The 25,599-nt window shown below is 45.4% G+C and overlaps 1 protein-coding gene across 2 annotated transcripts in view; it reads left to right on the plus strand.

Moving 5' to 3' along the window:
• YKT6 (YKT6 v-SNARE homolog) overlaps window positions 1-25,599 on the plus strand; it is a 107,206-nt gene that overhangs the window by 23,096 nt on the left and 58,511 nt on the right. For both annotated transcript variants that reach the window (XM_069214260.1, XM_069214261.1), the window contains exon 3: window positions 798-880. In XM_069214260.1, coding sequence (XP_069070361.1) covers window positions 798-880 — 83 coding nt within the window. The remainder of the gene's footprint in view (window positions 1-797; window positions 881-25,599) is intronic.

Raw genomic sequence — 25,599 nt, forward strand, 5'->3', positions numbered from 1 at the left:
ATTTCTTTACACGGTGTACCCATTTTTTGCTTATTATTCTTGCTTATTCTTCAATCACTCTTTTCTCTACCTAACTTGTTAATCGTTAATTTCTTTTCATGAGTTTTTTCCCTACCCAAGACATTATTGAGCTCTTTGTATCAGTTTTCAATCACTATTTTCTCTGTCTAATTCACAAACTCTCACAAAGCTCTCAAATCACTCCTCTCTCCCTCACTCCCAGTTAACTATTTATTTTCCTTCATTCTGTATTTGCTCTGTTGTGTCCCCCACATCAATTCCTTTCAAAGCCAGCCTTCGTTTGCTCTTCTGTTATACCTTATTTGCCATTCACTCATTTTCTACACTGTTGCTCCTTGTTTATATTTTCTATTCCAAACTCCTTGTTCAATCACGTTTTATGTCCTTCCCTATCAAGCCTTCCAGTGACTCTTCTGCCTGTTACCTCCGCCTCATTATGCTCCACAAATTTCACTCCCCCTGAGGCTTTGCTCTTCCATTGTGAACCATGAATTTATTTTGCGTTCCACTGGATGACACTGGCCTTACTTTCACTGTGCACCACCTGTCTGACCGACCCACTGTGTGCCCTGCAGGTTTTGCTTACTGTTTACCTCTGTACGTCTATCTGAATTGTCATGATCTCTTGAAAAATCCATAGCATGACTATAGGTGTCATTGTTTTGTGTGCTTTGTGTTCCATTTCTTTACACTAGTTACATGCATAGAGTCGCTTGCTAACAATGGCATGTGATTTCTCCTAAAAGAGAACTGAATCTGCCCTTCTGTGTCTGTAGTGTCCAGGAATTCATGACCTTCACTAGTCAGCTGATAGTGGAACGTTCAGGACCAGGCAGCAGGGCGTCTGTCAAAGAACAAGGTAAGAGTGCATGTCTCAAAGCCCCTAACCCCTCCACCACTCTTGCTTCAACACCCTAGTCCACAGGAATGCTGGCAGTTTGAGGTTTGTTAAAGAACAATGGATACATGCTCCTTGCCGCTAAGAGACTTTTCTGCCCATCAAACGGAAGGTAAGAGTGATATTGAAATAAGGGGACAGAAGGGCATCTTTTAGAGAGTAATTTAAACATAGTCCTTGCAACCATAGACCGTGGCAATAAGCATAGCATCACCGGCCTTCCTCTCCTGTGTGTATCAGTTAGACACCATGAGAGTGAGGTTCCTCATTCAAAAAGCTAGGCATAACCGGATCTCAGTCAGTGTAAGGTTTGGGTGTCCCTTATAACTTAGGTTGTTAGCAACAGAGCCTGTCATAGGAAGATAAGAGTTGCGCTCTCAGGCAGAGATGGGCACAATACTTTGACAAAAAGGCAAGGTGTAATCAGTCCTTGCTGCCAGGGCAAGGCAAAACAGTTATCCGTGACAAATCTTGAAATTGACGGTCTCTGCCACTAACGATGAAACAGAAGGGCATTGGTGAGAGCAAGCCACTGATGGTCTGCACTGCTGCGGGTACCAGCTCTTCTGTCAAAGATCTAGGTAAGAACTATCACTACCAGCATTTAATGTTGATTGCCCTATGTTCCCTAATATGAAGTTTATGTTGCCCAAGGTGTTTCTTCACATTTCTTCAGTCTTTCTTGTGCATCCTGAAAAATCCTGATCTTACAGTGCTCATCAGAACAGTACCCTGATTATTACAGGGCTATAAACATTAGTGTTTACAGTTGAGAAATGATAGGAAATGACTGCAGGCTGCAAGAATGCATTTCTTGTTCCAGAGAGCTATTAAAGTCCTTTTAAAGTCTATTTAAAGTCTTTTTGCCTTCTCTTTTTTTCTTCTGATGTGTTAAACAGAAGAGCCCTGGTTTTAACTCCCCCCCCCCCCTGAACCCCAGGAAAAGCACATGAAGTGCTGGGGCTTGCTTTAGGTCTTTTTGGTTATCTGAAAATATAATCCTTCTGGTTTCCTATAATTCTTAAGTTGGCAGGCCAAGGCAATCCTGCTTACTCCCCTTTGATGTTAAAGTTTTTGTTTTGATAATTTAGCCAGCATTTCTTACCAATCTTAGAAACCAGGTAAAAGAGACAACATGTGTTATTAATGTACATTGTGATCCCCTTTTGTTTTGTTGTTACTAAAATTGTTTTCCTTTCCATTGTGTCAATTGCCATAAAGGTGCAGCAGGTCCACCTTTGCATCCTGCCTCTGAAGTATAAGCATTCCACTGTCTGTCCACATAGTGCAGGTTACCTCCTTTTACCCAGTTCATTTAGCTGCAGGATCCAGTTTGCAACAATAGGGTTGGAATTCCACCTTCTGTTTTACGGAAAGACCAAGGACTCCAATATGTTTAGGCCTCATAATATCTAAATATTTAGCTCTGCTGACCAATGCTATTTTCCCTTATCAAGGCATTTGTTTTATTTTCCACTGCTGGCTGCTGCAGGAGATTTGTGTGTTTCCCTTTTGACCTCCTTGCCCTTGTTCTTTTAGATATTTGTTTATTGCTTAAGCTACGTGTTTCTTTTGTTCATTGTGTCCGATTTGCCCTCCATCTGAAAGTGTCCTTCATGTCCTGCCAACTGCCAATATTACCAGAACAAAGTAGTACAGGTCTGGTCCATCAAACTATATTTTATCTTCTTTTCTCTTGGGGTAAAACTATATATTTATCTTTCTGCCACCTTATTTGCATTTTAAACCAGTTTGATCTTGTTTTCTGGGGTGTCATTAACTCCTTTCTCCATCTCCAAGACTGTCACTGATTAGAAGTCCAACATGTAACACTGTTCATGCAAATAGTTTTCAGCTCCTTCTCTTAATATTACTTACCTTTCTGTACTTATTCAGTATGACTAGGAGCCTGTGCAGCCTCTCCATTCACCTATAAAGCTCATTAAGTTACTGTTCCAACCAGACATCTTGATGCTTCACGGAATATGGCAATCAGAGTTACTGATCTGTAGAACGTGGTTGTCAAAATTACTGGGCTATGTAATTGGCACATCATGAAAGGTACCATGCCACTTAAATTACCGATCTGAAATATTGTGTCATCTGGAACTATACAGGCGGATAATATAGGTGGTAATGCCTTTAGTAATTGGTAGTCCTGGAAGTAAAATCTTAAAGTAGCCTGCTTTTCACCTACTGTGATTTGTGCTATTCTCAGTGTTCTGAACAGATGCAGACTAACATGAGTGTCTCTAAAACTGTGCGCCCATACCAGATAATCTGCACAGGTGCAGTCTAGGGTCAAGTAGTGTCTTCGTATACGGAATGTCTGTCCTTTCAGGAACATAATATATGCCTGTCTAGCCTGCATTGGCCTCTCTACCAAAGTAATGTTCTCTTCAAGTTGAAAGCTTAAGGACTTCTTTTTATAAGCAATGTGATGTATTTGTGTGCATGCTGGAGAAGGTTTTTCCACAAATGAATGCAGTGTCATCCTACTTCATATGATTTAAGTGATCTTCTCTGGTATGACTGTGGGACTTCAGGGCTGGAGTGTTTTTTTCGTTAGGGTTATGCTATTATTATTTGTTAGTTGTGATGTGCTTGTGTAGTTTTAAGCAGATGCTTAAGGGGTGACAAGGGTATAGGCAGTGCAGAGGGTAAGCCATAGTCCTTTTCTGGGCTCTAAAAATCCATTTGCTGGCACAATGAAGCAGAATTTTCCATGGTCCAATGATGTTTTTTTTACACAGTTTAATTGGCCTGTTTGGCAAGTTCCTCTTATGCCGCTCTTATTCCAACTTCTTTGATTCTGGAAAACTGCTTCCTTTGGACCCTAAAATAGAGGCTGCCAAAACATGTTATCTTAGGAGGGGAGGTTGCTCAACTAAAACAAAAAGACATTGCATGTTATACATTCTCTAAGAGCTTCACTCTGTCGGTCTGAGCAGTAGAAGCGATGCACAAATCACTTTTGCAGTATGCTGTAAATGACTGCGGTGTCACTACTGCTTAACTCTTTATTAACTCGTCTCCCAAGCAGAAGTTGCACTGTTTCTATTATTGGCATTTCTAAAACGCACGGCTACCCAAATAGGACATCCCAGTCCCAGACGGTAGAGAGATGAACCAGATTCCAAAGTACTGGCCCTCATTACGAGTTTTGCAGTCTTTACCGAAGACCGCCACGTGGCAGCCGCCAATGGACTGTAATGGAGGCGGTAAACTGACCGTTATATTACGAGTCGCACACTGAACACCACCAAAATACAGCCACAAATCCGAGACCTTCAGGACGACCGAGGGCGCGAGAGAGGCGGTTCCACCACCAGCACCTCCACGCCAACCATATTCCGCCCTCCAGATTACATTCCACAAATCAGCAATTGCACGATGGAAAACCATTGGCGGTGCGAACTGCCACAGTCAAAAACACACCTCCATCAGAACACAGCACCACATTAGACAAATCAAATACCCGGTATCTGACACACATCAGACACACCTACACACATCACTATAAGACACGCTCCCACACAACCCACAATCCTTTGCCACCCAAAATACATTCACTGACAGGGAAGATCACACAAACTAAAGACACTGCTCTTGTACATGCTCTATCACACACAGCACACACCACACAACTGCACCATGACACAATACACACATGGTTACAGCACAGAGACACCACAAACAACCAGCACACACAACTAAACACACCCTTGCACACTACACCCCCCCCCCCACTCACAATATAACCACCATGTCCTGTCAAAAACACCCACACTTCACAGACGATGAGTTGAGGGTCATGGTAGATGAATTCGTCAGGGTAGAGTCACAACTGCTTGGAGCACAGGCCCAGCAACATCCATAGCCAGGAAAAGTGAGGTATGGCAGAGAATCGTCAACAGGGTCAACTCAGTGGGCAACTATCCACGCACAAGGGAGGACATCCGGAAGAGGTGGAACGACCTATGGGGGAAGGTGCGCTCCATGGCATCCAGGCACCAAATTGAAGACTGGCGATGGGCCACCACCTCCTCCCCCAGAGTTTGCATCGTGGGAGGATAAGGTCTTTGGCATCCTGAGGGCCTGACTGGAACACTCGGATGACTGGACTCTGGTACGTAACTAGCACTCCCCTAGCACTAATTTGTCCGGTCCAGCCTGCTACCCCACCACCCTATTACTCCCCAAGTCACCCTATCTCCCACTGCACCTCTGACACAATTACCTAAAGCCCCTCCCCTGCATGCCACACCACCACCGAGCCACAATGTCGAGAGAGTCCCTGCCCAAGGCACGGATAGCACTGCCAGTAACCATCACCACAACTCCCACAGTGCACCTGCGCATCCACAGGAAATGCTGGTATGTCCATGTCACAGTGCAACACCTGCATGTACGACTATCGCTACAGGATGTTAGTACTGAAGACCTGTACATGACAGTGACAGCAATGCAACTGTCATTCATCAACCCTCAACGGAACATGGTACCCAATTCACTATCTATCCATTAACCACAAACAATGTCTGCAGTGCTGCATCTGCCATTGCCATAACTGGGAATCAAGTCAAGCCACTGTATGCACCAGATAAAAAGACCAACATTCACACCTCCACATGTGACACACTGCCACCTTGAAGAGAATGCCAGAGAAGGCCAACCCTCCCCAGGATGAAGGCCCCAGTGAGGGGTTCAAGCTAGCCTGGCTGATGAAGGGTGATACCCTGAAACCTGTCCCAGGATGCTTGTTTCCCATCCAGGGAGGACCTGGCCTAGCAGTTCGGGCTGGACTGTTCCCATGGGGAACAGGGTCAAGACTGATTTGCATATGGCTGGGTCCAAACTGGGGTGACGTGGCGAGCAAAATAACAATGGATTTAAGCCCAAATCTGTGACTGGTGGTGAGTGTTTGAAAAGTTTCAACACTCGTCAATCATTTCATTTTATTTTGTTTTGTGATGTTGCTTTGTGGGCCCCAGTGAGTACAACGCCTCTGGGTGTCTGGGCATTGACGACTTAAGTGGCCCATCTGGGGCACCTGGTCAGTCCACCACTTCCAGCATCACCCTGCCCACATCCAACCCACCCCCTCCCCCCAACCTGTGGCATCAACATCACAGCCACACCCTCGCCCCCAAACCTGTGTCCCAAGGACTGGTCAATCAGTAGTGCGCCCCACAGTACAGGAACCTGAGTCTACTCCTCACACCCAAAACAATGAAGGTTCTGGTGTAACTGGGAGTGGGCCCACCATGCCAGGGGCACAGGCACAGGGGAGCGGTCCGTGGGAGGGCCCCTATGGGTCCGGGGAATGGGGCCCACAAGGGATTCGACCAGCCAGGAAACCATCTACCAAGTCCTTTGGGCATACCAGCAATTCCAGGGCAAGATGGGCCAAACACTCACCATTTTAGAGGAAAACCAAAGGCTGCAGAGGGAGTACCACCAGGAGGCCATGCAGCGATGGGGGGCACACAATGCCACCATGGCCTCCATTGCAGGGATCCTCAAGGAGCTCACCGCCATCCTGCACCCTCCAGGGGAGGCCCCTTCAACTAGCCAGATACCAACAGACAGCCATCAACATCAGCTAGTGGAATGGAGGCCCTGCCAGAGGAACCACAGGCCACTGGCACCCCTCCCTCTGTAGCTGAGGAACACCCCCCGCAAACATGGTCATCTATCCAGATATCCTGCAGGAGCAGATGCCAAGACTAAACCCACTGCCTGGAAGTGACGCTCTCCTGAACATTCCCACTTGTGTGCCACTGAGACACCTGTTGGCTGTTCAATGTCATGTCTCTATTTTCACATGGCCCTTGGATACTGGACCTGTACTATCTACAGCTAGGCCACCTACTCTGATGATTACTCCAATCATGACCCCACTCATCAACTGTTCGACACATTGTGCACAGTAAACACTGTAGAACACAGGAAGTGCCTTTGTGACTTTATTGTTACATTTACAAATGTTTTTTTAACCAAAATGTAATGTGTGTTCATTCCCTTCCACCAAAAGACTGTTAGATGGACAGCAGATGGAGCCTTTCCCTACAGGTGACACAGTACATCTGACATGCTCCAAAATCCAGTTGCAAGGCAGTCACTAGTCCAGCCACACATCAGAGTAGATGTACAAATCCAACCTGCAAATACACCAAGACAGGGATTCACATCAGGATAGTAGGCATGGTGCCAGTCACAGCACATATGCAGTACATTGTTGTGGTGCCCAGTGTGGATTGGCAACAACATAGGAAAAAACAGAAGACAGTGTCACATCCACAATCTCGGGACTATCATAACTATTACGCAGTAGCTCACAGCTGACATATGGTAAAAACTACACTTACTACTGTTGGGTAAGGCCAGAGTCCTGAATGCCAAAGCCAACAGTTAGGATGGGGAGTGATACACACTAAACATTCTATAGTTGGACAAACATCTGCACAGGAAATTGCAGGACAAATGACACCCCCATATGCCTGAACATAGGATATGTCAACCTAGCAACCTGCATTGCCAGCACATGTCCGAGACATGACATCAGTAACACAGCTCCTGATAGGCAATCTGTCTCCTACCACGATTCACACAGAGGGATAGGTACACTGAGCATCTCCACTGATGTACCTAACAAGGAGGAGCACTGTCAGAAGGCAATTTGGAAATAGGAGACCTGATAATACACACACAATATACATGTATGTTACTGGAAGTAATGACTGATCAGCTCAGTCTTAGAATCAGCTGCACCTTTCTCATCCGCCTCCTCATCACTTTGCATGTCACCATCATCAGCCACTGGTCCAGTTGCCTCCTCCTCATTAGCCAGTAATGAAATCTGATGTCTCAAGGCTAGGTTGTGTAGCGTGCAGCAGGCAACTATGATCTGGCATACCTTCAGTGGAGTGTAGATGAGGGCACCTCCAGAGACCTGGAGGCACCTGAATCTGGCCTTCAGTAGGCCAAAAGTTATTTCAATAACACGCCTCGTCGTGCTGTGGGTCTCATTGAAACGGTGTTCTCCATCCGTGGTAGGGTACCTCACTGGTGCCAGCAGTCAGGGAAGGTTAGGATAGCTAGAGTCGCCTGTGTGCACCAAAGTGGGACATGTCACAATGCCGGTAAAGGTCCAGGGCAGAATGGGATGACCGTTGACATTACAGTGACACACATCCTAATGCATACATACCAGTGAATCAATCTCTCTCGGTCTCTGTCTCTCTCTCTCTCTCTCTCTCTCTCTCTCTCTCTCTCTCTCTCTCTCTCGTTGTGCCATCATGTGTGGGACATTGCTGTTCCTGAGAATGGGGTCATCCTGCACAGATCCTGGAAACTTGGCTGTCACTTGGGAGATGTACTGGTCCGCGAGACACACTACCTGTACATTGACGGAGTAGTAGTTTTTCCTGTTCTTATAGACTTGTTCATTGGCCCTGGGAGGGACCAAAGCAATGTGGGTGCCATCTGTGGCCCCCATCACATGAGGGATGTGTCCAATATGATAGAAGTCAGCCTTAACAGCAGGCAAATGCACACGTTGGGCAGAACCTGATGTAGCTGTCCAGGTGTTTCAGTAAAGCAGATAGTACAGCTTTCAACACAACATTTAACATGGGCTGTGACATCCCTGCTGCCAAGCCCACTGTAATCTGAAATGAACCTGAGACAAGAAAATGTAGCACAGGCGAAACCTGCACTGTTGGAGGTATGGCATAGGGATTACGTATAGCAGGCAATAGATCTGGCTCCAACCCAATACATAGATCCATTATGGTCTAATGATTCTGGATGATGTGTCTCTCCTCCAGGGTAGCAAGCTCTGCTAGGAGGCGGTACACTGGTGCATGTCTCATTCTCCCCATTACAGGGTATCTAGGATAAAGAGGAGAGTGTACAATTTGATGAGCACTCTACACATGCTAGCTGACCATATCCTTGTTGCACACAACAAACGCTGTAGAAATGCCCCAACCGTTGCCACAATCCATATTGGCCATGTAGATGGACCTTGTAAGCCCATTGCAGGCCCTGACCAACAGCATGTCACACACATAACGTGTAATTTTCTATTTAAATGCTGCATATTGCCCCAGACCATGTATATACCAATGCCAGTGCCCAATATGATTACACCGCCTATGAGGCAGCGAGTCGCTGGACATGCAGTGGAATTGACATCCGCCCATTGAACACTAATGTGGTATGAATGGCACATGTATGGGCCCAGCCATGATGGCAGAACATGGGCATACACAGCATTCTGTACATATATCCAGCATGACACACCTATTTATCCTTTACAAACCATTGAATGTGCCTAAAATGGCATCTGCCAGTCTGGGTGCACTGGACAGATGGAAGTGACCTAATTCCTCTGGTGTATGTCGTCATGGCGGTAGGCGGTCGCGACAGCCGTGCAACTCCTCATTGGATTACATTACTGTCTATGGGAGACTGGGGCCAATGATGATCACCGCCGGCAGTGACGGTCCTGTACGTGGCAGCCGTGACTGCCATTTTCTGCTGCATAGCTCACCTGACTCCTGACACTCCTGCAAGCAAGACCTCCATGACGTGAGCTGCTGTGTGCTATCTCTGGGAGCCACCATGCCACATCCTGCAGCTGGTAGGGCCCCAGCCTTCACCCAGGAGGAGCTAGAGAAGCTTGTGGACGGGGTCCTACCCCTATATGGACAGCTGTATGGGGCACCAGAGGAGCAGGGGAGCCCAATGGCATTATCCTGTGTGATAGGGGTGTGTGTGTGAGGATGAAGGGTGTTGCCACACAGGACAGGGAGTAGATGCATGCAGGGTACATGGAATATTGTGACAATTGGTTTGTGTGGGAATGCAGTGTGTTTGATGTGTGTAGTCCACTGCTGTTGCTGTGGTGCCACTCTACATGACCTTCTCCTTCTGTCTGTGTAACCCATGCAGGTCCGCGCCCATCAGAAGAAGGAGATTTGTTCTACCATCGCCAAGCAAGTGCGGGGATTTGGTCTGCCATCGCCAAGCAAGTGTGGACCTGGAGGTCCATATCTGGCGGAGTACCTGTTGCCGCAAGCGGTGGGGGGACCTGAGACGCTGGGCCCGGAAGACCGCAGAGGCCCAGCTGGGGACGTCCTCCCTACAAGGGAGAGTTGCCCATCAGACCCTGACCCACTAATGGCACGCATTATGGCGGTGGCCTACCATGAGCTGGATGGGTGCTTGAGGGCAGCACAGCAGCCACAAAGGGGTAAGTACTGACTGTTGCCTCTCACATGACAGGCCTTGGTTGGGATTGGGTTGCTTACTAGTGGCAAGATGTGCTTGTGATCAATGGTACATCCAAATCAACAATGGATATCAGTCACCCTGGTAGGCTCACTATTGTTGTTGTGTAACAATACAATGCTGTCATTGGATGTACTATTCCATTTCCTATGGTAGGTGGGTTTGGACACCCTAAGCATTGTGTCTGACCAGCTCCATCCATCTGCATCAGTGTATCAGAGGTGTAAGTGCAATCCCATCGGTAGTTGTCTTCCTCAATAACTGAAACAATCTGGATATTGTACTGTAGCTGCCATTGACAGATTGTGGGGCTGGTATCACAGTTCCACCACATGAAGGGCCTCAGTGGGACAGGAGTATTGACATGCTAGCTGACTACGCAGTCATATGTTAACTTAAGAGTGTAGGAAATGTGCAGGGGAAACAACAATGGAATACTGCCACATGTGATTCAGTGACACCAGATTGCACAAAAAATCTGTTTTAGAACCCATCATTGTCTGGACTTGCCATTTCAACAACGGGATGGTGTTAGATATGGAAATTCCCCTGGGAGGTCCCTTATTTTCACCCTTGTGCTTACACGTCTTGTATGACATAGCCCTGGCAATTACAATGCTGAAACTCAGAGTCACAGCCTTCATCATGTCACTATGGCAACTTGTGTGCACATCTGATGTTCAATTACCATTACAGCTTGCCTAGGCCAATAGGTAGTAGCAGACTTGGGGTGCAGTTGTAATGGCATGCCCTGCCATGATATGTTATGTCAAAAATGTACATGTTGATATGTGTCTATGTGAGGTATGTATTGTCCCTTATCCATCCTATGTTTCTCTCTCTCTCTCTTCTTCCCTCTTGTTCTGTCTGTGTGCATCAGCATCATCAGGTGGAGGAGAATGGGCACAGGCGAGTGAGGAAGCAGCAGCCCATGGGATGCAGGAGGCTAATACCAGCGAGGCCCAGTGGGACGAAGGGCGAGGGGAGTGCCACAAGGGACATTGGATCGACTACATCATCTTCAGATTCCTCCTTCTATGGAAACTCCCTGGTGGTGGCAGACCACATCATTGTCTGCCACCCCCGCTTACTAGCACTGCCCTCCCTATAGCTCCCCACACAGTTGCCTGTGCCCACTCACCCAGGAGGGTGGGTGTCTTCTTCGCTGCAGTCACCTCTGCCCCCGCCCCAGTCACCCCTGCTGCTCTCAGTGGGGAGGCTATTGACCTCCTGAAGTCCATCTCTGTGTGTTAGTCCACTATTGTGAATGCCATCCAGGGACAGGCAGCTTCAGTCCAACAGAGCAATGCGTTCCTGGAAGACATTGACAGTGCCTGGCTGCCCTGCAGAGTTCCTTTCAGCCTCTGGCCTCCTCACTGATGGCAGCCAGTGTCCCTTTGTCTCCCCCCTCCGCCCCCCCCTCCATCTACCTCTTCCCAAACCCCTCTCTCCACACCCATCCAGAGCACACATTCACACAGGCATTCATCCACCTCAACAGACACGGTTCACATTGACAAACCCAGCCCCCACAAGACCCACCACCGGCATGCACACAGACAACACCCACCTGCACACACAACAACATTCACTCCGTGCACTGACTGCCCCCACCACCCACTCCATCACAGACACCACACCACTCACACCTGCTGGCATGACACCAACACTCTCTGATCCAGCAACATGTCCCATGATATCCACAGTCGGCACAATAACAGACCCGCATACATCCACCCCATTCACAACATGTGCACTCACCACAACCACCGACACCCCCACATGCAGCACATGTACCATACCTGCAAACACCACCCCAACAGACTCCCACCCAGCATGTCATCTACTAGCACCACCTCCTCACTCCTCCCAGGACACCTAAACGCCTGCACTCACCCATTCAACAGGCACCCAGCACACACACTTTCAATCGACGCACGCACTTGCATCCAAGACACTGACAAAAACACATCTTACAACCACTCCCACTCCCAAACGCTTTTCCCATGATCACCCTTGTGTCCCTAGGAAACGTTTTCTTTGAGTTTTCCCTGCTCCCTACCTGCAACCCCCCCCCCACCACCAGCACCCCATGGTTCCCCAAAGCACCCTGTGCCCTTTCCCAAGTCCAGCCCTTCCACCTCCCAGTCCTCCCCTGTCACCCCTGGTGTTGCCCATGCCCCTCCCCCTGCTAAAAAGTCGACCCCCCCACCACACCCAAGGCCCCCTGCCCAAATACAAGGAGCTCCTGCCCAAATTCAAACCCAAATCCAAGGAGCCCTCTCCCAAGCCCAGACCCCCATCACCCTCCAAACACCCCTAGCAGTGGGACCAATAGCAGTGGGCCTGCCATTGGTCCTACTGCTATTGGTGTGTTTTGTGTCTGTGATATGATTGGTAGTTCCATGCATGTGTGTTGCAGTTATGCATTGTACGTAGTGTTAAGCGTTGTGGTGGTGGTGTGGGCCATTGTGTGGTGGTTGTGTATGCTTCCCTTTGTGTGATGATGGCTGTGTTGTATGCGCTGTATGTGGTGTGACGTTTGGTGCGTTGTATAGGTGTGTGTTGTTGATTTGGTTGTGAGTAGTCTTTGCATGTTGTTGCCAGTACATGTTGTCATCTGTCGGTGTGCAGTTCTATGGGTTGGCAATGCGTTGGTTTAGTTTTGATTGTGGTATTGCGTGAGTCGGTGGTGTTGTATACATGTGTGTTAGCCTGTGGCGGTGATGTGTGTGGGGTGGGATATGTATGGCAGATGTGTGTTGGCCATGGTGTGTATTGGTCGTGTGTGTAGGTGTGTGTGTCTTGGTATGGGTGTGTGGTTGTGTGTGTGTGTGGCAGTCGCTACCCGTCCCTAATGTGTGGGTTGTGTGTGTTCTAATACTTTTACCTCCGGTGTGTGCTAGGTGGGTGTACTTACAGTTGTTGTCGTCTTTGCCATCGCTGGTTCTGGAGATGCAGGGCGATCAGGAGCAGTGGAAAGATTTCAAGTTCTGATTCCATGGATACTCCGAACGTGTCTGTGTTCCCAAAGGTGAGCATCTCCTTTTATTGCGTTCGGCTCCGCCACGGTTTTGGTGGCGGTGCTGCCGAGCCGTTAATCCTGGTTGTGTGCAACCTCGCAATACACTTGGTGGAAACATGGTCCCCGCCGGCCTGGGGATGCCGTAGCAGTGGCCTCTCCACACTGGCTGTGTTCTGTTGGGAATACCGCCATAGTCATAATATGGCGGTCTGCACCTCCAGCCTAGCGGCGGTGCAACCACCGCCATGGCTGTACTCGGACCGCCAAACTCGTAATGAGAGCCTCAGTCTCTCTCGATTACCAGTATAGCACCTATTCACAAAGTAAAGGCTGTTATTACCTACCACACAGCAACATAGACGTCGTAGCCAGGACAGGCAGAATTTAATTTTGAAATTGCATTCGATTACGTGAAGAGTGTTAAAGTGTTATCCTCTGGTTCCGTCATTGGCTGAGCTTACAATTAGCAAGCACACTGTCACAGTTATCCCACTGAAACTTTGATTTTTTTTTTTTTAGGACTCTGCAGTCTAATAACATTAAATAGGTAACTTATTTTTTCTTAGAGTGGTTCATACCATACTTCTAACATTTTTTTAAGTGCTGCAAATTACAGATGTTACTACTAGCTTAGTTATGAAAATTAGGGAGGAAGGTTGATACCTGTTGGAAATGGGGAGAAGTGAGTAACTAGGCCAGGTGTCTCCAAACAGTCGATCGTGAGCTACCAGTAGCTTGCAGTAACCTTCAGAGTAGCTCCCAGTTTGGTCTCAGCTAAGAACTGCGATAAACAAGTGTTGAGTTTTCCTTTTAATGTTAAGGAAAGGCTGTGTTTATTGTACATTACTATCAGACTGCAGGTAGCAGAACCTGATAATGAGCAGTGCTCTACTGAGATTTATGACCTATGTGGGTCACAGAGGTTCAGAACTGAAGCCCTGAGGTATTTAACTCTTAAGTCCTTCTCAACTCAGTATTGGAGCATGAGAACAAAATGATATTTTTGATTGGTTTTAAATAAGAGTAATGTAAAATGAAGAGTTTACTTAATGATTAATTCAACTCTTTATTTTATTTTTCTCTCTTTTCAAACTGTCACATTTACTAACAGCAGGCATCTTGCTTCCAGTAGCTTGTAGACACAGTGCGACATTTGTATCTGAAAATACAGCCATTTTCTTTTAATAGGATAAATTTAAAGTGAAGAAAAATGTTTCCCTGAAACATTATCAATGTTATTTTGTACTTTAAGTTAGGCCAATTAAGTACTAATGTTTAATGAAGTATGTTTTTTCACTGTAAATTCCTCACATTTAAACAAATGACTGTATTTTCCTGTTATAAATATTTCACCATGGGAGTAATATGCCTCCTGTTTGTAAATATACATTGACATGGGAGAAAAATACAATGTTGATTTTTATGTAATGCATATAAACATAAAGTTGACTCTTCAGTTGAATTTTCTCCCATTTCAAAGTGTCTCACAGCAGACACCTTTCTCCCAGTGGCTGATAGACTGGCTGCCATATTTGTAACAGAAAAATACATCCATTTAATTTTTTTAATGGGAGAAATTTAAAGTAAAAAAAAATGTTCAATCAAGAGCAGAAAAATCATCCTTATGAAAGTTTTTGCAGATTTTTTTTCTGCAGTTTAAAGTTCTCCCTTTAAACAAAAAATGGTTGTGTGCTTCTGTTCTACATGTAACTGTGACACACATGCCAAAAATAAGTCCTGTGCCACAGGTACATACAACACTATCTCAGGATGGACACAACACACACATGTTCATACATCCCCACAGACCATGCACTCACTGACGCACATGACAGCCCTATCATAGCCCCCCCCCCCAACAGTATTTTGTTCAAACCGTAGTATTGGGTTCCATTGACATTACTTGCAACACTCATTCTGGCTGTCTACATATAGCTGGTCCTGCCACATGGTTTTTACTATATTGCATTCACCCCTTTTATATCATGTTAGTGTTCTGCTCATAGCTGTCACTTATCCAATATGAATTGTAACTTTTTTGTACGTTATTGCTGGTGAGAATCGTAACTTTTTTTGTACGTTATTGCCATAAATCCAGGTTTCCACTAATTTATCATCTTGTCTAATCAGTTTCATACGACTTTCCTCTGCTTCACATACAATTCTCCTGTGTCTTTTTTCCAGATGTCCACGTTTGAGTTTGCTGGCATAACCAGTATATTGCCAGGTGCATCCCTGCTAAAAGAAGTCTGAAATGGATGCATTTCTATTTTCTTTTGTATTTAGATTTGTTTACTCGCATGCCTAGCATGCGCATTTGTGGATAATTGTTTAGCTCCAGTTGAATGAGCCTGCTTTTCACTGATGTAGTTCTTTCAATTGGGTTTGATTGTTTTGATTCGTTTTTTGGGCCAAAACATCAACAATATTGCTTGCCATGAACTGCCTAAAGGGAATACTGCACAATAGGAATACATGTTTCACTTGAATCCTTATTCCCATTATCTTTCTAGATCTTTTGTGATTGGCATTCAAGATGTTCTTTGTCCATTTAAGAAACTACTGTATTTTATTATTTCACTTGGTCACATAACTTGTGCACTGTGCTGACTCACTTTTCTCTTTTCAGACCACCTAAGATATACAAATTTGCATTGATAATTACTTACAAAAATATATACTATTTGCTATTAATTGTATATTTCCAATGTGAGTAGCACTAATACAGGCTCTTGAGACGTCAAGCATGAGCAGATCCTTATGAACCCCTTTTCTTTTTTTTTTTTTAATCCATCCTGTTTTTCGAGGAAAAACAGTGACAGCCATCGTAATAAAAATCAACCATAAGCACCTCTTAGACACATATACACTTGGAGAACATCATAACTTCCATTCAGCTACCCAGCATTACACTCCTGCCCCTCCTTCATGGACTTAACTCCCAATATTCTCCCACTCCTATATAATTATCTCTACCAAACCCATTCCCTTTACACCTCTGCTCTTGTCAATGCTATTCAACCTGCCTAATGGTGTTCATATTGTAAACACTTTATTGCTTAAAATCTATAAACATTCTTAAAGTAAAAATAATTTGCAGGATGTATGAAGAGGACACCCAGCTTGTTTTGCTTTTTTTTTAAAACCTTCTTGTGCCTATAGCATCTTGCTGCATAGAAAATGCTACAGAAATCCTCCATTTTTACCTCCACCATCGGCCTATTTGCGTGGTTCTTTCAGCCTTTGGCTACCACCTGTCTCTCCTATCCCTTAAAATCCTGACATCTGTTTTGACAATAACTTTCATCCTAATTCTCATAGAAACACTTTATAGTTGAACTCTTTTTATTAAAGATTTCAGTTAACACATACACCCATCTACAACCTGTGGCTGGTGGTTATATTTAGAGGTAGAAGCTGTCGTTCTGGGGTATCAACTATAATCACCCAAAAAACCGAAGTCCCTAACTTACCCCCTCCCACTGCTTCTTCTTCCCCTTAAGAGTACTTTAACCATTGTCCTTTATAGCATTCAGTTTGTGCTGAGTAAGGGTACCGTACAGCGTAATGAATATGTTTAGATGGGAGATGGCGCGTCTGTGAGGCAGAGTGAGCGTAGACATTTAGGGCAAGTTAGTTCCCAATATTCTTCAGAAAGTAAGGCTATGACTGGTTCCCATAGTTCTCTGAACGCCTCTCCCTAAGCCATCAATAACAAGATGAGTTTTCCATACTAAGTGCCATAGCTTGTGTAGCTGTGCTTGATGTGTTGGGAGCTTATCTGTACCTCAGTGTGCAAGGATGGTCTGATGAGCTGCACTCACAGCTAAGCATATCTGCCAGCCTTTGCAAGCTTGGAGTGACTAAGTAAAGTCAGATACCAAAATGTAACTAGCTTTGTGGACACTTTGATACGCACTACGTAATTAGCTACATGTTTAGCTCTATAGTAAATGTCCCCCATTCTTTTGAAGAAATTTGTCTGCCCATTTCACACTCCCATCGCAACTGGATGAGGGCCTTATCTGTAGGGAGGACCGGTAAATGCAGACAATGGAGTTTGAATATTACGCAACTGACACTGGTTTTCATCACAAGCCGTTTCTCAAACACCATCAGTGGACGGCTGCCACCATCTGGAGTAGGATGGTCAAAAAGCCAGTGTCTAATTTGGATGTAACGCAGGCGCTCTGTCTCCAGAAGCCTTTATATATATATATATACTTAATTTGATCACATGGGATGCGACCATCTTCATCTAAGAGGAGCCCAATAGAGCAGCACTCAGCCACCTCCCATTGGCAGAACAGGCCAGTGGTCAAGTCCAGGGGTAAAATCGGGGTTTCCTAGGAGCGGTGTCATGGGTGAGGGGAAGGACGTCAATTGTTTCTGCACAGCGACCAAGTCCCATGCCTTCAACATCGTTCCATAATTGGGGAAGAGTATCATCCCAATGCACGCTTGGGCCACTTGAGAAACAGGACTTTCCATAGGTGAGCACCTGCTATCGCCTGATCCATGAAGAGCCATGGTTCCTCTGATTCAGGTTGGAACTACTCTATCAAATAGCGGAGTTGCACCGCCTGGACGTAGTTCAGCAGATGGGGTATTCTCAGTTGCCCCTCTGCAGGGGAGTGAAAACTTCTATCTTTGCTCATTCGAGGGCTTTTTACCGGCCCATACAAAGTTGAGGATAGCGTACTGCAGTGGCTCAAGGGACCCTGGTGGGGATCTAGTAGTAGCGTCTGAAGCAGAAAAAGAATCTTCAGGAGTATCGTCATCTTGACGGCGGCGATTCTACCCAGCCAATACTGCTGCTGAGTGGCGATGTCCTGGGATATCTGTTTCAACACTGTATTGTAATCAAGGATCGCCATGCTCTGCGCAGTAGCAGTTAATGGATGCCAAGATATGCAATATAATCTTTTGCCCATTGTATGGGATATCTCTCAGCTAAGCGCATCTCTGTGGTTAACGGGAGCATAAGGTTAAGAGCCTGTAGCTTGCCAGCATTTACTGAAAAGCCGAATGCCACCCCAAAGTTCTCCATCTCCGGGAGGAACGCCGGCAGGGTGGACAGTGGATTAACTAAGTCCACTATTAAGTCATCTGCATTTAAGCTAATTAAATGTTCCTCCCCACCGAAGCCGACCTCCAGTGATATCAAGGTTGTCGCAAATCCTTGTGCAAACGGCTCCTTATAGAACGTAAACAGTATGGGGAGAGAAGGCAGCCCCGTCTACTGGCCCTGCTGATGGGAAACTGAGAGGATTTTATGCCGTTAACTTAAGCCGTCGCCTTGGGTTGTCTGTAATTGCTTAGAATCCAAAAGCAAAAACACTCTCCATAGCCAAAGCTAATCAGTGCCTTTTCAAGGTTAAGGCCATTGTATTCCGTCAAAAACGTTTTCAGCATCAACTGATAAGAGCATGACCTGCCTCGCCGAGCAGGTGGCTTTGTCGATGATATGGAGCAGCCATTTGGTATTATCTCCACATTGTCTGGGTGGTATGAAACCCTCCTGGGCAGGGCCAATGAGGCCAGGCATAAGTGGGTTGAGGCGTGCTGCTAAAATACTTGTAAAAAGCTTGTAGTCATTGTTTAAAAAGAGATGACACTAATTGAAGCCTTCATTGTGGTAGTTGGTATGGTGCCGCACCTGTGAATGAGTTAAACAGCCTGGAGAGTGTGGGCGCTAGAATCATGCAAAAAGTCTTGTATGCAGCCGGATAGCCTTCTGAGCCTGGTGACTTGTGGATTTTCTGTCTAGAAGTGCATGATATGACCTCTTCTATACGGATGGGTGTGTCTAGATTGTGGGAGTGGGCTGCAGTTAGTTTGGTATGATTGGCCTCTAGCAAGTGTTGACTAGGCTGCGCCAATGGAAGTGACTGGGCTGACCACCTCTTCAGTCGCAGAGCTGTCCTCTTCGGGTGTGGACTGGGGAGGGCCCGATGGCAGACATCTCTTCCCAGGGAGACCACACACTGCTCCCATCCTCAGCTTAGGAGGCCACTGTGATTTTTCTCAGTAGATTGCGGTCAGCCCGTGCGTAACCGATGGGCCCCCGCCCAAAGTGTTCTGCTGTTCAGTGGCTGGATTTAATAGGGAAGAGTCCAGTTAGGCACTGCGGCCCTCACTCTCCCATTGCTGTCTTCTGCCTTCTGCTGGTCAGCATGTCGATGACGTTGGAGCCCTACAAACCTTTTGCAATGGGCTTCTAGGGGGGTGCCAAGTCTGTGGAGGCCCTCTGAGCCATGGTGAGAAATCAGATGGGAAATCGGATGGCCTGGAAAGATGGTTCACATGCGGGTGCCGGTGGGGGACGGGGGGCGGATTTGCTTCCTGTCTCACCGCCATCTTGGCCACTCCCAACCCATAAAAACAATTTAAGGGCTTGGTAGGAGTGCAGCCCTCTGGAATGACTTTTTAATGATGAGTGAGGTTTAATACCCAAGTCAAGCAGATGGGTCAAGAAAAAAAGACAGATGCTGCAACAAGCAGCTAGGATGAAAGAATCAGTGCATTTCCAGTTACTAGCAATTTGTAGGTTTAAGAAAAAAAAATCTGCATTATAGGATCTCCATTGACAGTCATAAACACTGGAAATATTTCCCCCTGCTTGCGCGGACTCCACAACACTATTAAATAATTGATTCTCATGGAAACAACATCAAAGAATGTCTTTGTCCATGAAACGTCTGAATATAACTGTTGAATGGAAGCCTAAAGAGGATACATTGTACACAAGTGTCTGGTAGAAAAAACATATAGAATTATTCATAACATTTATATTGAGCGTCTTTCAATTGAAAAAATAGCGCAGTTAGAGTATTAATTAGAGACAAAAATGCAGCCTGTTGCCTTACGTTTAACAGAGACAGAAAAAAGGAGCCTATCCCGCTAAGAACCTGGGAGCCACCTCCCCCTAGAGTACCTTTTCCAGGCAGTTGCCTCTTCCTCACCCAGTGTTTTTTTTCTGGCTCATGAGAAGGATCCCAGGAACACTATACAGGGAGTGCAGAATTATTAGGCAAGTTGTATTTTTGAGGATTAATTTTATTATTGAACAACAACCATGTTCTCAATGAACCCAAAAAACTCATTAATATCAAAGCTGAATATTTTTGGAAGTAGTTTTTAGTTTGTTTTTAGTTTTAGCTATGTTAGGGGGATATCTGTGTGTGCAGGTGACTATTACTGTGCATAATTATTAGGCAACTTAACAAAAAACAAATATATACCCATTTCAATTATTTATTATTACCAGTGAAACCAATATAACATCTCAACATTCACAAATATACATTTCTGACATTCAAAAACAAAACAAAAACAAATCAGTGACCAATATAGCCACCTTTCTTTGCAAGGACACTCAAAAGCCTGCCATCCATGGATTCTGTCAGTGTTTTGATCTGTTCACCATCAACATTGCGTGCAGCAGCAACCACAGCCTCCCAGACACTGTTCAGAGAGGTGTACTGTTTTCCCTCCTTGTAAATCTCACATTTGATGATGGACCACAGGTTCTCAATGGGGTTCAGATCAGGTGAACAAGGAGGCCATGTCATTAGATTTCCTTCTTTTATACCCTTTCTTGCCAGCCACGCTGTGGAGTACTTGGACGCGTGTGATGGAGCATTGTCCTGCATGAAAATCATGTTTTTCTTGAAGGATGCAGACTTCTTCCTGTACCACTGCTTGAAGAAGGTGTCTTCCAGGAACTGGCAGTAGGACTGGGAGTTGAGCTTGACTCCATCCTCAACCCGAAAAGGCCCCACAAGCTCATCTTTGATGATACCAGCCCAAACCAGTACTCCACCTCCACCTTGCTGGCGTCTGAGTCGGACTGGAGCTCTCTGCCCTTTACCAATCCAGCCACGGGCCCATCCATCTGGCCCAACAAGACTCACTCTCATTTCATCAGTCCATAAATCCTTAGAAAAATCAGTCTTGAGATATTTCTTGGCCCAGTCTTGACGTTTCAGCTTGTGTGTCTTGTTCAGTGGTGGTCGTCTTTCAGCCTTTCTTACCTTGGCCATGTCTCTGAGTATTGCACACCTTGTGCTTTTGGGCACTCCAGTGATGTTGCAGCTCTGAAATATGGCCAAACTGGTGGCAAGTGGCATCGTGGCAGCTGCACGCTTGACTTTTCTCAGTTCATGGGCAGTTATTTTGCGCCTTGGTTTTTCCACACGCTTCTTGCGACCCTGTTGACTATTTTGAATGAAACGCTTGATTGTTCGATGATCACGCTTCAGAAGCTTTGCAATTTTAAGAGTGCTGCATCCCTCTGCAAGATATCCCACTATTTTTGACTTTTCTGAGCCTGTCAAGTCCTTCTTTTGACCCATTTTGCCAAAGGAAAGGAAGTTGCCTAATAATTATGCACACCTGATATAGGGTGTTGATGTCATTAGACCACACCCCTTCTCATTACAGAGATGCACATCACCTAATATGCTTAATTGGTAGTAGGCTTTCGAGCCTATACAGCTTGGAGTAAGACAACATGCATAAAGAGGATGATGTGGTCAAAATACTCATTTGCCTAATAATTCTGCACTCCCTATATAGGTTTGTACATCCGAATCACCAGTTTTCTTTAATTGAAAAATAATGATTGCACTTCCAGTCAGCAGTGGACAATTTTTTATTTCTTCACTTTCCGACTGGATTTTTAGTCAGAATGCCATACCTTTTCTCCAAGTGCCCTTTATGTGGGAGAAAGAATGCTGTAAAAGATGCCCATAAAGACTGTGCGGTATGCTTGCCTCCATCCCACTTGGTGACTGACTGTGACATCTTCAAGAGTGTTCAAAAGGACGTTAAAAAAAAAAAAAAAAAACACTCCTTGTCAGTCTGTGCATTGACTGGAAGACTTGTAGACACAGTTGGGTGTATATCAAAAGACCTGTTTTCCTGTTTTTCTTTCTCTGTTTACATGTAAATATCATTATCATTATCTGCAGACATCTTGGAGGATTAGAGGTAATAAACTCTAAGGCTAATGGCAGAATGCTTTGTTTTGCCGCCAGAATCTGAGATGCCTCTGTTGGTCTTCATCTTCTTAGTCTTTATGAATTTTTAGGTCTTGCATGACAGTGTGCATGCACTGTTGCTGCTAGGGGTATTGTTTACAGTAAAGGGCTTGGAGCTTGTCCATTGCTTACTAGTCAGTTGGCTTGAGTGCCACTCTTCTTTGCTGCTTCCTGATTGGCCAGTGTGTTCCAGGCGTCATTTCCTTTAGACCGTATGGTGCACAGATTGATTCATTTTAATTAGTGTACGTCTGCTGCTCCCGTGGTGATCTAGGTACTGTTTCCCACCCCCTGCCTCCATCCCCCTGTTGACTGTTTCCCTCTCATCTAGCCACTGGCAAAGCCAGTAGGTCTCGCCCATACAAGAGCTATTGGCTTAGGCAATTTGTGTTTTCATGTTGTACATCAGTATGGCTAAAAGTTAGTTGCGTGCAGTGAGGGAGTAAGGTATCAGCGTGGATTTGTTGGAGTGTCGTAGAGTGGAGTAGGGGGAGTAGAGTGTCAGAGTTGAGTAGAGGGGAGTATAGTCGGGTGGATTAATGTGGACAGGATTAGTCTGGAGTGTGGTGGATTAAAGTGGATTGGATTGGATGGGACTGGGATGGATTGGATTGGATTGGGTTGTGTGGGTGGGTGGGGTGGATTGGATGGGAGTGGGGTGGATTGGATTGGGTTTGAGTGAGGCCTATTGTTTTGGATTTGAGTGCAACGGATTTGAGTGGGGCCACTAAAGTGAGGTGGATTTGAGTGGGGCAACTGAAGTGATGTGGTTTGGAGTGGGGCAGATTGTTTTAAATTTAAGTGGAGGAGATTCGAGTGGGACAGATTGTTTTGGATTGCAGTGGGGCAGATTGTTTTGGATTGCAGTGGGGCAGATTGTTTTGGATTGCAGTGGGGCAGATTGTTTTGGATTGCAGTGGGGCAGATTGTTTTGGATTGCAGTGGGGCAGATTGTTGTGGATTGCAGTGGGGCAGATTGTTGTGGATTGCAGTGGGGCAGATTGTTGTGGATTGCAGTGGGGCAGATTGTTTTGAATTGCAGTTCAGAGATTGCATTTGGCAGGTTGTTTTGGATTGGATGGGGTCAGATTGTATTGGATTGGGTCAGATTGTTTTGGCTTGGAGTGGGTCAGATTGTTTTGGGTTGGAGGTGGGTCAGAATGTTTTGGGTTGGAGGTGGGTCAGAATGTTTTGGGTTGGAGGTGGGTCAGAATGTATTGGGTTGGAGGTGGGTCAGAATGTATTGGATTGGAGGTGGGTCAGAATGTATTGGATTGGAGGTGGGTCAGAATGTATTGGATTGGAGGTGGGTCAGAATGTATTGGATTGGAGGTGGGTCAGAATGTTTTGGATTGGAGGTGGGTCAGAATGTTTTGGATTGGAGGTGGGTCAGAATGTTTTGGATTGGAGGTGGGCAGATTATTTTAGTATGGCGTGGGACAGATTATTTTAGTATGGCGTGGGGCAGATTATTTTAGTATGGAGTGGGGCAAACTGGAGTGGAGCAGATTAGACTGGGGCGGGTTAAGAGGAGTGAAGCGAGGTCGGTTGGATTGTATTAGAGTGGGGTGAATTGGTGTGGGTTGAGGTGCATTGTAGTGGGGCAGATTGTGTTGGAGTGGGGTGGATTGAGGTGTGTTACACGATTATGTGTTAAAGCATCATTTCAGCATTTACACATAATAAAGAAACAGTGTTGCTTTTCAATATTTAGAACAATATAATAGTTATCTTTTGAGAACCGCACCCCCAAGCAAAAACAAAAGCAAACATGATTGCAAAGTGAGAAAAGACAACTTAGCATAATTAAAAAAAGTTAGCTATTAAAAAAATAAGGCTTTGCAATTTTGTTTGTCCTGCTGGATATGTTTTTGACAGTCACACACCTTCTGTTTGTAGGGCAATAAAAGTTAAAAAGGACAAAATAGTACATCAATCATGACGGGCACTGATTAAGTTGAATCAATCAGTGCTTGGTCCTTGCTCCAAGAGAGGAACGGAAATGATGCCAGGCCTGCAATGATACATAATGAGGCTGTAAAGCAGAGTGCCACTCAAGCCAACACATGATAAGTGACAGACAGGCTTCAAGCCCTTTAATGTACGCAATGGATTCTCGTAAGGGAGACCCATGCGCTAGCACATGCACTCGCAGGCTCAACCCTAAAAAAGCACTATAACATGGCCAGCGCCGGCCACACCGTATCACTTTTTTTTTTCTTTACTTTTAACTCCACTTCTTCTCAATAAGCAGTGCCTACACACTCCTGGGAACGTGGAGTAAGGGATCATTATTTCACCTCAGAGGTGTAGAATTTAATTAAATGCCTACTTGTCTGTGGGACAGGTTGCTTTACAAATCTGCTTAACCTGTAAAAAAAAAATCCACTTGTCCCTTTGGTGCCACGTAGTGCGGTGACAAATTATGGCAGCAATCTTGTTATATAAGAGCCCTGATAATAGCCTCTCTGATTATGCCAAGGGTCATAATTTAGTCTGGTTTGAATACTAGCAATTCCCTTACTTTGCCACCTTTCAGATCTACACACTGGGACTGGAAGTAGCAGTAAACAATAGTTCCAAGGTTAGAATGCCCTTTTGAGTCTGTGCAAACCTACAAATTTGCATGAGGACGTTTCACCAGCTCTTCTCTAATTTTTTCCAATACTGAGAAAGGTCGGAAATGTACTCCTGAAAGGGGGAGGGCAGAAATAAAACTTCTTCCAGGATTGTGGGAAAAAGTGGTTGTAGGGAAGTTGAACTAAATGCTCAACAGATTTTCACATGAACAAATCTACACATGCATATTTGCTCCTACTAAATGCAGTTCACAAATATTGTCTAGAAGTATGATTTCCTGCCTTACTTCTGGAAATTCTTGTGGTTCCACGAAAACCATAAATATGCATTAACGCAGGGACATATACTGTAGGTGCACTTTTGTGACTTTCTTTAACAATTGAGTCTCTAATTAGGTCTGGTTTTAACCAAGACCTTTTATTTTTAATAAATTCTGTCTCTCTATCTGTTGGCTGGTTTTACTTTGAGTGACAGCATTCTTTTGTTTTTTATAAGGGGCATATCAGCACACAAAGTAGTTTTGTTCAGGGCCTGGGACTACTGTGGCAATGTGTGCTTTTTAAGACCAAAAAATATTTTTGCGTTTTGACATTGTTTGTTGTTTGATGGCCAATAAAAATTAACACCACATGGAAGGAGGGAGGGAAGAGAGTTATTAGTGAACTGGGAGAGCATTCCTGACACGTTTGCAGATTTGGTGGCGTGCCAGAAGATCTGATAGTCTCCCAATA

Source organism: Pleurodeles waltl, chromosome 11, assembly GCF_031143425.1.
Source record: "Pleurodeles waltl isolate 20211129_DDA chromosome 11, aPleWal1.hap1.20221129, whole genome shotgun sequence".
Taxonomy (NCBI): Eukaryota; Metazoa; Chordata; class Amphibia; order Caudata; family Salamandridae; genus Pleurodeles; species Pleurodeles waltl.